Source organism: Larimichthys crocea, unplaced genomic scaffold (assembly GCF_000972845.2).
Source record: "Larimichthys crocea isolate SSNF unplaced genomic scaffold, L_crocea_2.0 scaffold349, whole genome shotgun sequence".
Taxonomy (NCBI): domain Eukaryota; kingdom Metazoa; phylum Chordata; class Actinopteri; family Sciaenidae; genus Larimichthys; species Larimichthys crocea.
In genome coordinates this window covers 37,626-50,736 of record NW_020854627.1, presented here as the reverse complement: position 1 = coordinate 50,736, position 13,111 = coordinate 37,626, and the positions used below count along the sequence as shown (strand labels likewise).

The 13,111-nt window shown below is 41.6% G+C and overlaps 2 protein-coding genes across 2 annotated transcripts; both read right to left on the bottom strand.

Moving 5' to 3' along the window:
• Positions 1 to 7,953: 7,953 nt before the first annotated feature.
• LOC109142268 (ATP-dependent DNA helicase PIF1-like) lies at positions 7,954 to 10,217 on the bottom strand. The gene is made up of 4 exons (XM_027276360.1): positions 9,535 to 10,217; positions 8,324 to 8,498; positions 8,147 to 8,192; positions 7,954 to 8,038 (listed from the first exon to the last, which is right to left on the bottom strand). The coding sequence occupies exons 1-4, from the start codon at positions 10,154 to 10,156 to the stop codon at positions 8,030 to 8,032; spliced, it is 852 nt and encodes a 283-aa protein (XP_027132161.1). The 5' UTR covers positions 10,157 to 10,217; the 3' UTR covers positions 7,954 to 8,029.
• Positions 10,218 to 10,357: 140 nt separating this feature from the next.
• LOC113744993 (uncharacterized) lies at positions 10,358 to 12,254 on the bottom strand. Its single transcript, XM_027276359.1, has 2 exons — positions 11,117 to 12,254; positions 10,358 to 10,798 (listed from the first exon to the last, which is right to left on the bottom strand). Exons 1-2 carry the CDS (start codon positions 12,192 to 12,194, stop codon positions 10,794 to 10,796), a joined length of 1,083 nt encoding a protein of 360 aa, XP_027132160.1. The 5' UTR covers positions 12,195 to 12,254; the 3' UTR covers positions 10,358 to 10,793.
• Positions 12,255 to 13,111: the final 857 nt, after the last annotated feature.

Genomic DNA, 13,111 nt, shown 5'->3' with positions numbered 1-13,111 from the left:
AGCAGGGCCCTAATACATGGAATACAACAACAACCACACAGCGTGAGTAAGGCTGCAAATACAGCGACAGATAGTAGTACTGAAGCCACAAGAGACTTGTATTGTCCAAATACCTTCAGCCAATCACCCCACATGGTCCTATCTACCCCAGAATGCTCTTTCATTTTGATGTTTAAAGCACGCAGTCCTTCTAAGGCCTTAGTCAGGCTTCCATCCAATGCGGTATTATTAGGTATGAACGTACAACATTGATCTCCGAATATTGCACACACACCTCCTTCTTTAGCTAACAGCATGTCCACTGCTATCCTGTTCTGAAACGCCATAAGTGAGGTGGCAGCTAGTTGTTCATGTACGGCTTCAAATCCACTCTGAGTCCAAGGCACAGCATTTCATATTGCGTTAAACTCACGCAGACTCAGGAGAAAAACATAGGTAATAGAGATATAGAATTGGTGTGAACCTGAACGATTACCAGCTTAAAGTTTGATTCCGACCCCTCAGCAGATCTGTTGGTGGTGGTGTGGAGACATAGGCTGTTTGACAGGCTCCCCAAGAAGAGTAATGGTTATGTGCCTTGATCTCCCTGAGTATGCCGTAGATTCATCCCTGTAGCAGGACAAGAGTTCATGGCAGGACCAGAAACAGCAATGCCAGCTTACTGGGATGACCGCGACGAAGCGACGAAGAGCTGACGCCTCGCGTGGCTGTCAGTCAATGATCCCACATACATAGACGCCATAGGAGTCCCCAGGGGAGTTCCAGATGAATATAAACTAGCAGATCAGGTAGTGTCCGGATTTGAATCCTTCTTATGCTGGTGGTGTACTATAAACAAGAATGTTGATAGAATTAATTATGTCCATTACAATGTGCAACGTCTAGGAAATTGGACTCAGAGTGGATTTGAAGCTGTACATGAACAACTAGCTGCCACCTCACTTATGGCGTTTCAGAACAGGATAGCAGTGGACATGCTGTTAGCTAAAGAAGGAGGTGTGTGTGCAATATTCGGAGATCAAATGTTGTACGTTCATACCTAATAATACCGCATTGGATGGAAGCCTGACTAGGCCTTAGGACTGCGTGCTTTAACATCAAATGAAAGAGCATTCTGGGGTAGTAGGACCATGTGGGGTGATTGCGTGATGATTTGGACATACAAGTCTCTTGTGGCTCTCGTACTACTATCTGTCGCTGTATTTGCAGCCTTACTCACGCTGTGTGGTTGTTGTTGTATTCCATGTATTAGGGCCCTGCTAAATCGCCTGATAACCACTGCCATAGCCCCCACCACACGTGATCCCGCACAGATGCTTCCACTTCTGCATGTCCAATCTGAGGAGGAGGAAAACGATCCTGAACGTTATGAAAAAAAACTATAGCTCCATGCAAAAAGGGGGTCACTCACCGTAGAATGCCAGATCCAGGAAAACAACATGTAAATTGATCTCTTTTGGAGAATCAAAGGGGGAACGAAGTTTTCCCAAACAAACAAAACAAAAAAAAAAAGTGTCTTTTAGTAAAGTCAAAAGGGGGAATTGTGAAATGTATAATAATGTTTGAATTAAATAAATGTGTGTGTAAATGTATCTGTGTAAGTATAAGGTCACACAGAGTATATTGCTTTGGTGTTGTGTAACTAGTATAAGTGTTTGGAGGAGTTGCAGGTTCAAGGCCTACACACACGAGAGAGAGAGGACAGGGGACTCCACTGAGTTTGTTTAGAACTAGAGGCAGAATAGAACATTCTACTAGACATGTGGTCAAAGTTTATTGATGTCCTACTAGAGGAGTACTCTCACGTGCAGCTGCAAACTGTTCTTATTGGAAGGTACTATCTATGGGCAAAACCTTCAAAACAGTGTTTGTTTAAGGAAATGACCATGAAAGGAATGGAAGATGTATAGTGACGCCCTATGACCTATGCCTTGTATCTGTTTTGTGTGTGTGTTAATAAAACTAGCCAAAAGCTTGGGGACCCAGAACAGCAGGCGAGAAGTGGACAGCCGCGGGTCTGTTAGTTCAGAGCTGTTTCTCCCTTTGCAAGGCGAAACTGGATCTGTCTTGTCTCCTTCATTTCAGACATCTCTCTGTTTGTATTTCAGGTCTGCAGCAATTCGGGGTGGTTTTGCAACACCACAGGGGCCATGGTGCAGCAGGGAATTAAAATTTTCTAGTTATGAGTTAACTGTAGCATTCACACACTATAGGCGTTAACGGCTGTCACTATGTACGAAGCCAACGCTTCACGCCTTAACTTTGCACGCTGTGTTAGAAAACCGCTAAACAGTGATTCTCAACTGGTTGGGACCCGTTCTCAGTGGGTCGCAGGACTTTTCTGGGAAAAAAATGTTAGAACAAATCCTGTGCTTTATTTTGAAGTGGATTTTTTTATGCCGCGGGTGCCGTCTATTCACAATCGCCACAGTAGGTGGCGATAAGCCTTGTAATGTAATGACACCCACCAAACTGCACCTCTTTTCATTAAATAAATTGAGAAGTTGAAAATTTTCCTCAATTTGGGTCACGGCTTGTCCTTTAGGGTGATGGTGGGTCCCGAAGCCAGACCAGTTGAGAACCACTGGCCTAAACTGTCCTCTTTGGTATACATGGACTGCTTGAATTGTGAGTGAAGCAGCTGTTAAACTCAAAATTTCTATCATAAAGTAAATAATTATTTGTACATTTAGACGAGTTGACATGGCATGGCACTTATCACCCGTCACCCTTCATTATTTGGTGTACTCGCAATACGCGTGCCTATACGCATGCGTATCTAATGCGTATTTTTCAGTCTTTATGCAGGCGTAGGCAACTCGGTTAAGGCATTTTAGTATAGTGTGCTGGCATAAAATGCCCCCCCCCTAGCTTAGTACAAAGTGACACACGCGTTAACGCCCTATAGCGTGTGAACGAAAAATAAAATTAATAAATCCTCGACAGCTCGATGGGGCTGGGATCATCAATATATGTACACTTTCTTTAAACAATCCCGTATAAACCTGAGACTATGTGTACAGCTGATCGTGTAGATTGGCGCAGCATAGAAAATGAATAAATGTCATGTCCTGATGATCCAGTGTACCTCGCGCGTAAATGCGCACAGCCTCTTCCTCAGTTTTCCCCCTGAGTAATGTTACAGTCCATGATATACCTCGACATCAATACAACAACAATAAAAACCAGTTGCTCTCATCAGAATGAGAGAACGGGACCGCTCGTGCACATAAATTGAGATGTGGCATGGCACCAATGACCCCCCGCTATCTGATTTCCACAAACACTACACAGTGTGTGCCTGTACGCTCATGTAGAATTGTACTTAACAGTCACGCATGGTCTTCATGTCACGTATTTGAGGCGTAGTTCACCCGTCACGTACCACAGTCACATAGGCGTATGCGTAACAATGCGCGTGCAGCGTCTGCGTGTCGCCTACGTGACCTAGTGTGCTGGCATAAAATGCTCCCCATACATTCGTGCCACGTGCGAACGCAGCGGACGCCTGTGCGCACACTCATCTCAATGTACAAATAATTATTTACATCATGATGACGAATTTTGAGTTTAACAGCTGCTTCGCTTCTCAATTATAACTCATAACTAGAAAATTTCATTTAAGCTTCCAGGTCATGTGACCAATTGACTCAAAATCAGTGTAGAACAGTAGATTTGGCTGGCTTGACTGCAGTGAAATCTCGACAGTGGAGAATCCACATTTTGAGCCATGCTATTTCACTCTCACGAGTCTCAAGTGAAACCATACTTGATGTTTTCACGTTATAACGCGAAAATATCACCATATCATGAAATAACGTGATAAATGCCTATCACGAAATAACGTGATAATTTCATATCACGAAATAGTGATAATTTCATATTCCAAAATAACGTGATATTTATCACGTTATAACATAAAACTTTTCACGTAATTACATGATAATGAACCAAATAATTTTTTGGAGGGTGGTAGCAATGCGTACTTCACTCACTGGGGAATCATTATTATACTTATAACTCGTATCATGACCGCTTATTTCACTATAGTGTGTTGTGGTGATTCAAACCACCCCGAATTCTGTAGACCTGATGTAGAGCAGAGAGATATTGAGTTTAAAGAAGACAAAGACAATTACTCCAGTTTCACCTGTTGCAAGAGGGAGAACACAGCTCTCAGTTCTTACAGACCCCGTGATCTGCACACCTTCACGCCCTGCCTGATTTCTGAGCTCTCTCTGGCTCCAGCTAGTTTTTATTAAATCGCACAAACGGTTACATATTTGTTATTATCTTCATACAGGGTAGTCTGCTGAGTGCAGCCGATGCCCGGGTGTGTGTGTGTGCTCTTTTCTTGACCACGTGTCCTTGGGTACACCTGTGCCTAGATTCAGATGCCTTGTAACAGTTTCTAGTTGTAAAGGCCCAAAAAACAAGACACTAGGACGTGCAACTCACATGCACATGATTCAACTCTTAATCAGACAATGTACATCTATATATCAACTCACCACAGTTCAATATTCTTAAATGATATTAGCACTTCAGATAATATAATCCACAATAGTAAGATGTTCTGTGTCGCTTTCAGTTCTACAAAGGGGAGTCTCCTATTTCTCTTGCTTATCTGCTCGTCTCTCTCTCTGTGTGTAGGCCTTGAACCTGCAACTCCTGCAAAACACTTATACTAGTTACACAACACTCAAAAGCAATATACTCTGTGTGACCTTATACTTACCCAGATACATTTAACACACATCTATTTTAATTCAAACATTATTATACATTTCCACAATTGTCTGTCATTGTGAAGAAAAAAAACAACAACTACAGGACGACCAGGGGAATCCCGAGTGATGCCTACCCCCATCCACTCACATACCATACCTAAACATTTCATTATAAAAAACAAGTTTTTGTTTCAAGAATTACTTGCCTTCACCTCTTTGGTCTTTCATTTCACAGACAACACATAACAGACTATTGACCTAGACTAACACAGTGTCCCAACAGGTGGTAAGATAGTAACGAAATGATGACTCAAATATTAATGTATATATATACATACATACATTATATTAATATTATATATATAATATATATAATATATATATATATATATATATAATTATATGTATGTATATATATATAAATATATTATACAATAATAACGAACATTCCGCAGAAATTTTGAGAGTGACGAGTGGGCTGTTGCCGGGGATCTGTATTCAAAAAGCACACCTCAAATAGTCATTTTTAACATGTTTATTTAGACACATGAGCAGCTAGCGCTAACCTAGCTAGCAATTACGCTAGCAATTACTATTAGCATGTTAGCAATTAACATGTATTTAATTCTTAGTGGCTAGTGCTAGCTAATGCGCTATCCATTAGCATGTTTGCATTTCCATGTTAACAGTTAGCATGTATTTAAAAATTTGTGGCTAGTGCTAGCTACCGCGCTAGCAATTAACATTAGCATGTTAACATTAACATGTTAGCATATTAACAAATTAAAATTTATTTAATTCTTAATGGCTAATGTTAATTGCTAGCACTGACGCACATGTTAGTATTAGCATCTTATCATTAGCATGTATTCTTAGTGACTATAATTAGTGGCTAGCACTGACATGCTAGCAATTAGCATTAACATGTATATCATTCTTAGTGGCTAATGCTAATTGCTAGCCCTCACGCGCATGTTAGCAATTATCATGTATTTAATTCTTAGTGGCGTCAGCACTAGCAATTAGCATGTTACCATTGGCTGCAAATATTAGCAATTAGCATGTCTTTACTACCATAAGCAGCAGCCAGAACAAAAAGCACACCTGAAATAGTCATTTTTAACAGGTTTATTTACACAACAATCAGGCAGTCCTGCTCAAAGCTCACCTCATCTTAACATTTAATTTAAAACACATTAAATACACATTTTATAAATAAATTATTTAACAGTTAATAAACACTAAATTTATAATATAATAATTTAACATTCATTTAAAATAATACATATAGTTATGTTATGATTTAACACTTTAAAAAGCACCATTACAGATGTAGCAACTTAAGAGTTACAGTGAAGAAAACAAAAACGAACAAAAGAGAAAAAAGTAAAAAAGCGACCTGAGAGGCTGGAACAGCTTTGCGAATAGATTAATGGTGATATTTTTTTTATCGCCCGATAAGAGTCTCACGTTAACGCAGCACGTTAACGCCGATAAGGCCCACCACTAGTAAAGACAGAACAGCCTAGATGTTGTTATTTGGTGAATGCTGACATGTTAGATATAAACACCTTAAATTTAATTTCAATTCATGACACAGCTCAATCACAAGGCTACTGTATATTATGCAAGTCAAACCAGCTGCATTTTCCGCTCTGTGATCTGTGACACTGGGAGACCAAAAAGCCCATTACTGTAAGCGCAAACAAAAGATTGAGCAATGCTAATGAGGTGTGTAAGCTACGTCATCTCCAGGTAGAACAACTGTGAGAGGTTCTCTCTGTGAGAGAAGCGCCATCTCCTGGTCATACCCTGTAATTACATGAATGGGTGGAGTTACAGTAAAAAATAGACACGCCCAGGAAAAGGGGGGGGGGGTCAGTCCGGTCACGGAACTCGGCAGGCAGTTGGCTGGAAGTCAGCTGGAAGACGGCTGCCATTCAGCTGGCTTTCAGCTTGAATGGGAACTTTTGAGTTGCTACTACGTGATATAATATATAATTCAATATTAATTTAAAATCACATTAAATACACAATTTTATAAATATAATTATTTAACAGTTAATTTAAAATCACAATAAACACTTTTTTATAATTAATTAAACATTTCATTTAAAATAAATAAAAATAGTTATGTTATAATTTTAACACTCACAAAATACATACACATTTTATAATATAATGACTAACATTTCATTTAAAATAATAAAAATAGTTATGTTAGGATTTAAAAAACACTTTAAAATTTAAAATCACATAAATACACAATTTTATAAATATAATAATTAAAAAAAATTTAATGAAATGTTAAATCATTATATTATTAAAAAAATGTGTTTATTGTGATTTAAATAACTGTTAAATAATTATATTAATAAATGGTGTATTCAGACATGGTTAGCAGAATCCCTCACTCACAGGGGTGCATGCTCATGTAACGGAGGAAAGACTGGCGGCAGGGCAGTGATGATCTTGATGTTGTCTGCAATACACAAAAAGAGATGTCTGTAAGACAGGGAGCTTTATGGCAGCGTGAATTGTGTCAAGTTAAACTCATCCAGATACAGCACAGTCGTTGAAAACACACTGGTTAATGTCCCTTACTTGGCCCTTGCTCAGTTGTTGCTGTCTTCGGCTGAGGTTCTATGGGTCTTCCTGGATCTGCAGTTATCTTCTCTGTATTGCTATGGTCAACATTGAATTTCAAAATTAAATTTTGTTTAGGCATTTCATCACAAACTTTTAAAACAACTATGGTCATAAAACTTATGGGAAAGTGTTGCTCATCATTGTCTGCAGGGTTTTCATTCTCAGTAGAGTGCCTGGAAATCTGCTGGGGTCCTCTTGAGGTGTTCTGCCTCGATCATTATCTCCCTTATTTTTCAAGATTTCAAAGATATTGATAGAAGGTATTAGTCAGTTACATGTTTCACAGCATTGAGTAAATATTTGATCATCAACTTAAAAAATAAAATTCTGTAAGTTAAAACCAAATAATGAATTGAATGCATGAATTGCCGTCGATAGTAAAGAGAATTCTACTCGGTCCTGTGGGGGTCTTCTTCCAGGATCTCTCGTCATCCTCTCTCGATAGCTATGGACAACATTGAGTTTCAAAATTAAATCTTTAAGATTTTATCACACTACACTTTTCAAAACAACTACCGTCATTAAAACATATTGGAAAGCGCTGCTCACAATGGTCTGCCAGGCTGTTCACATCCAGTGAAGTCCTCTGAAAATCTGCTGTGGTCCACGTCAGTTCTTCTGCCTGGATCCTTTGCCGTTTTTCCCAGATTTCAAAGATACTGATAAAAGATACTAGTAAGTTACATGTTTCACAGCATTGTGTAAATATCTGATCATCAACTAAAAAAAATTCAGTCAATTAAAATGATAAAATGCTCCTCCCTTACTTTCAATGGTGGAGAGATCCACTGCGGTCTTCTGGTGGTCTTCTTCCTGGACCTGTAGTCATCCTTTCTTGAAAGAAAAAGAGAGACTGTCTTGTGTAATGTTTTTGACTAAGTGTTGACATTTACTGTGTTTCACAATAAATTATAAAGAACATCAACAGTACTATTTGCATTTACCTGGATCTCGCCCTTTGGGATTCAGCTTCCTCTCTGACACTGCTGTCCCTATCTGCATCCTCTGGTTCTCGAACTGTGGCACTGAGAAAGCTGCTGCAGCTGCCTGTCTCCTTCCTTCCTGTCTTTAGTACACTGGCACTGTCCTTCTCATCATTCTCAGTGTCTAAGATATTGCTGACCCCAAATAAATGTTAAAAAAAAAAAAAAACTTACACTTGATTGTGGATTCCGTGATTAACTGAGTGTAACCTCTGGACCGAAACAAATCATTAATGGTTTTCTTTCCCTTAGACAGGAGATCCTCATTAAAGTCTTCGCAAACAATGGTGGGATGGTGATCTAACATGTCCAATGCGTCCAAAAGGCTTTTCATGTTGGGTACAAATTTTTCTAGTGGGAAGTTTGGTGGTTTGTACACAGTGGCTATTAGTACTTTGACTGGAGCCTCGATTTTGACAACAAGAAACTCTAAATCAGTCACACTGCATGTACCTGCAATGCTCTGCTTGAACATTGCCTCTGCAGTACACTGCAACTCCACCTCCATCTTTTCTTTCCATGTCCACACAGGTGTTGTAAGACAGCTGTCTGCTGCGTGTGAACATGTTGTATCCCTCCAGATGGAAAGTTGGGGATACAGAGGACCCTGACAAGTGTGTCTCTGTGAGGCATAACACATCTGCACGTCTAAGCTCATGATGAACTTTCAGGTCCACAATGTGAGATGGAAGTCTTTGTGTGTTGTGGTGAATGACTGTTAGAGTCTCTGGAGGCAGTTCTACTGATTTAAAGAGAGTCAACAGGGGCCTGGCCCTCTGGAAGGATGCATGATTCATGTTTTCCAGAGCTGTCATGATTCCGGCGTATCTTTTTCTCTTCAAAGTCTGTAATGGTGAGACCTTGAAGTGAAGTTGTACGGCTCAGAGCAACATATGCCATTCCTGGTTCAAATACATGTTTGAGTCACACAACCGCCGATGTCATGGTCATGCCTTGCACTTTGTGGGCTGTACATGCAAAGGCCAACTTGATGGGAAACTGACGTCGCACAACTCCTTTCTTGCAGCTCAAGTTCTCCTCAGATCTCTCAATGTAGACCAAGTTATCTGAGGGACCCAGGAGCTTTTTGCGGAATCTCTGTCCTGCTGTAGGATTGTCCAGCTGCAGTCCAATCAGCTTTGCGTATGGCAATCCACCTTCACTCATCACAATGTGTGAGATTGTTCCAAATGTGCCGTTAACAATCCCATCCTCCACGTCGAGATTCCTGATTAACATAATGCGTACTCCTTGAGCAGCCATTATATTGTCAGGCAAGTCTCTTTTGCTTCCCTGGATTTTTTCGGGCATGATCATCATGCAGCCTGATCTGGGGTCTTTTCTGTAATTGTGAGCGTCAATGTTTACAAAATCCTTGTGGAGGGTGGCTACAGTTTGGGCATTGTGAAGGTCGACTTCTTTGTTAGTAGCGTAGATGTGTAACCTGTCAGCTGGACAATCCTGGATGCCTGCTACTGCCTGCGTGAGCAACTCTCTGTCTTCGTTGCTGAGAAGATCTTGCTTTTGCTTCACTCTAAGGCGGTTCAGGAGTTCAGCAAAAGCTCGGTCGTCTTTCTGACGCATAATTTCTGTGAGGTTGACCATTTCAAAGTAATCCCTCCACAGATCAAACTCGTTCTCCTCATACACGCAGAGTGGCTTGGCTTTACCGAGGGGTGGCAGTTGGTAAAAGTCGCCTACAGCAAGGACCGAGATCCCTCCAAATGGTTTCCTGTTTCCTTTTATCTGCTGAAACCTCCAGTGAATGTAGGCAAACAGCTCTTTGGAAACCATTGAGATTTCATCAATGATGAGAATCTCGGCGTACGACAGTGATGCTCTGACCTCATCCAGTGCATTTATAAGTCCCTGATATGGTGGCTTCAAAGACCTTGGGAGCTTAAACATGGAGTGCAACGTTTTGCCTGAGATGTTGAAGGCCGCTGTGCCGGTGAATGCACTCAGCAGCACTGCAGGCTGAGACATGTGGGCTTGGTCCCGGAATCTGGGCAGCTCACGCAGAACCCTTGTTGCCTCCTGATAAATGCACTTGATGACGTGTGATTTGCCACAGCCAGCTCCTCCCGACAGAAAATAATAAAACGGTTCTAAGTTTTGGCCCCAGACACGTTTTAAGCACCAGTCATGCACACTGTAGAAAATAGATGCCTGCGTTTCATTCAGACTTTGATACATTTTTCTCACAAAGTCTGGACTCAACACAGGTGCATCTATTCTTGGCAAGACACCCCTCCTATCGTTGTTGACTTGATAGTCGGGGACGTCTTCATCATCTTCATTCCCTGGCTCTAACGGTTCCCGCTCAGCAAGGCACTCCAACCGGTCCACTTCTACCTCGGGTGCGAAGGTGTTCCAAGCGTTAAAGGCTGGACCATACTGCTGGTAATGTTTGAGAGCCTTGTCAATTTTTTTACCCTGACCTTCGTACCTCTTTTTGTTGCCGTCTACAACATTTTGACGTTCTGCACTTGTAAAACTGCTTATAAGTGGGGTATCTTTCATCTCGGAGCTGGTCATCGGATCTGTGTGGCCAATAGAGTTTAAGCAACCTTCTGTAAAACTTCTCTGGTGTTTTCTCCTCTGAGAAGCGAGCAAATCGAATTATGGCTGGTTTCCCTGCAGTTCTCTTCTGAATAAACCCCATGTCATTTTGGAGGGAAATGACACTCTGACCTTCAGTTTGCTGGCCGTAAACTACCCTGTATTCTGATGCAAACATAGCCATACACATACCTTCAAAATCAACCGGCCTGTGCAAGTACTTTTCAGGAATCCCTGACATCCACACCTCCTCTGAATCTGGATGCATCTCCTTGAGTCTGCTAATGGGATGACTCATTTTCAGACCGTCCTCATCAGCCTGAAGGAACAAAACAGAACAGGAGCACTTCTTGAGAGGTAAGCTGCAAGTACGCGCCACAGCTTCTTGAGCGCTGACCTCTCTGTGTTTAGCGTACGCTTGCATGATCTGCTTCATCTCATCGCGTTCATTAACTTTGGATTTTTTTACATCTTTGATGACTGAGTTGAGGAATTCAGTCATCTCGTGCTCTGGCTTGGATATATAGGACATCATGTACATAATGCAGCCAAAATCGTCAATTACGTACTGGATGTCCATGTTGGCATTCCAGGCTCTCAGCAGGTCTTGATTGTAGGCATTGATCCAACATTCATTTGGATCACGCTTCAGCATCACTGTGCAGCCGCTTGTCAGACGTGCAACATACTTCCGGTATTCCTCGTGCGTGAGGTTGCATTGTTGGAGCACGTCTGACAAGCTGCTGAATGAAGCATCTGGATCCATGAGCAATTTCCTCAATGGATTAAGCTTTGCCTTGGCTTCTCTTTGCATCCTTGTAAGCTCCCGTTTCTGCTGCTTTAATTCAGAGGCTGCATCCTGGCCATCATTGGAATTGCAGGCAATAATGGGGGGTCTGGTGATGATTGTTTCTTTCATGGGCAATTTAGGGAAGCCAAATCTGCAGGAAACGTTGCCTTTTTTACATGACTTTGAATGATTCCTGCTGTGCACCTGGACCTCAGATACAATTTTGTTGAGCTCTGGGTCTCTCTCTGGGTCAGGCATCTTGCATGTTATGTACTTATTAATGAACTTGTAGACCTCGCTGTCAAGACTATCTTCAAACGCGGGGGAATCTTTAATCCAGACGAGCATGTGGATGTGTGGGCTTCCTCTGGCCTGAAACTCAACACGATAAAAGTAATCTTGTACTTCACCGATGGGTTGTGCTGGTGATAGGATGAGGTTGGTCATGAGAGCATCTACTCTCTTTTCAAACATGCGCATCACAGTGACGGGGTTGCTGCGCAGAATTCACACTTAGCATTCCAATCAAGATGTAAAAGTCGACAAGTTCACCCTGCTGAGCTTTAATTATGTTTATGAATTCAGGCCATCTCATCTCAGCAGCGGAGAACGTTAGGAAGAATGTTGGCTTGCCGATCTGTCTAACCATGGCGTGGAGATCTTTTAGTGTTTTTTCCCAATAGGCTGGAGTTCCTCTGAGGGTTGCATAAATCTTGTTACACCTTGTTTGAATAACCTCTTCACCTTCTTGGTTTTGAAGCATCAAGCTGTTTAGTTTACGGCCATCTTGGTTTTGGATTTTCCTTTGCGCAGTTGAATAGACATGCTGTTTGTAGCCAAGTGGGTCTCTGTGACAAACTGCGCAAAGAAAAGGTAACTTGGGTCACTGCAAACCGTGTATCAGCACTAAGAAGTCTAGAATAAAGTACTGCTAGGATACACTGGGACGGTTCTGGTTTCATCCAGTGTGTTTTCCCCTGTTGGAAATTGCACAGGAAAGGCCATGGCTTCTAGTTTCGGTACGGTGAAGAAACTACAGGTTTGTTGCCTTGAGCTGGTGCAATGCTCAATGTTCCTCACCATACGAAAGGATTTCCTGGGCAAGTCTGGTGGCTGCATGCAGGTGTCCAGAGCCAAACCAGGTCTAAGGTCCTCCTTTTCTTTGTCTGCTTCCTTGGGCAGGTCTGGTTCATTTTCGCTTTTAAACACGTCTTCCAGGTCTATCTCATACTCTACGACTTGCTCTGGTTGCGCAGCTTCTGCGTTGATGAGCTGCGAGTCTTCTTCATCAGTCGAATCTTGATGAAGACTCTCAAAGGTGGCACACTCATCAATAGACACATCTTTGTACTCTGAATGTATCTCTTTGAGTTTGGCCAGGCCAGCCAGCACATTCT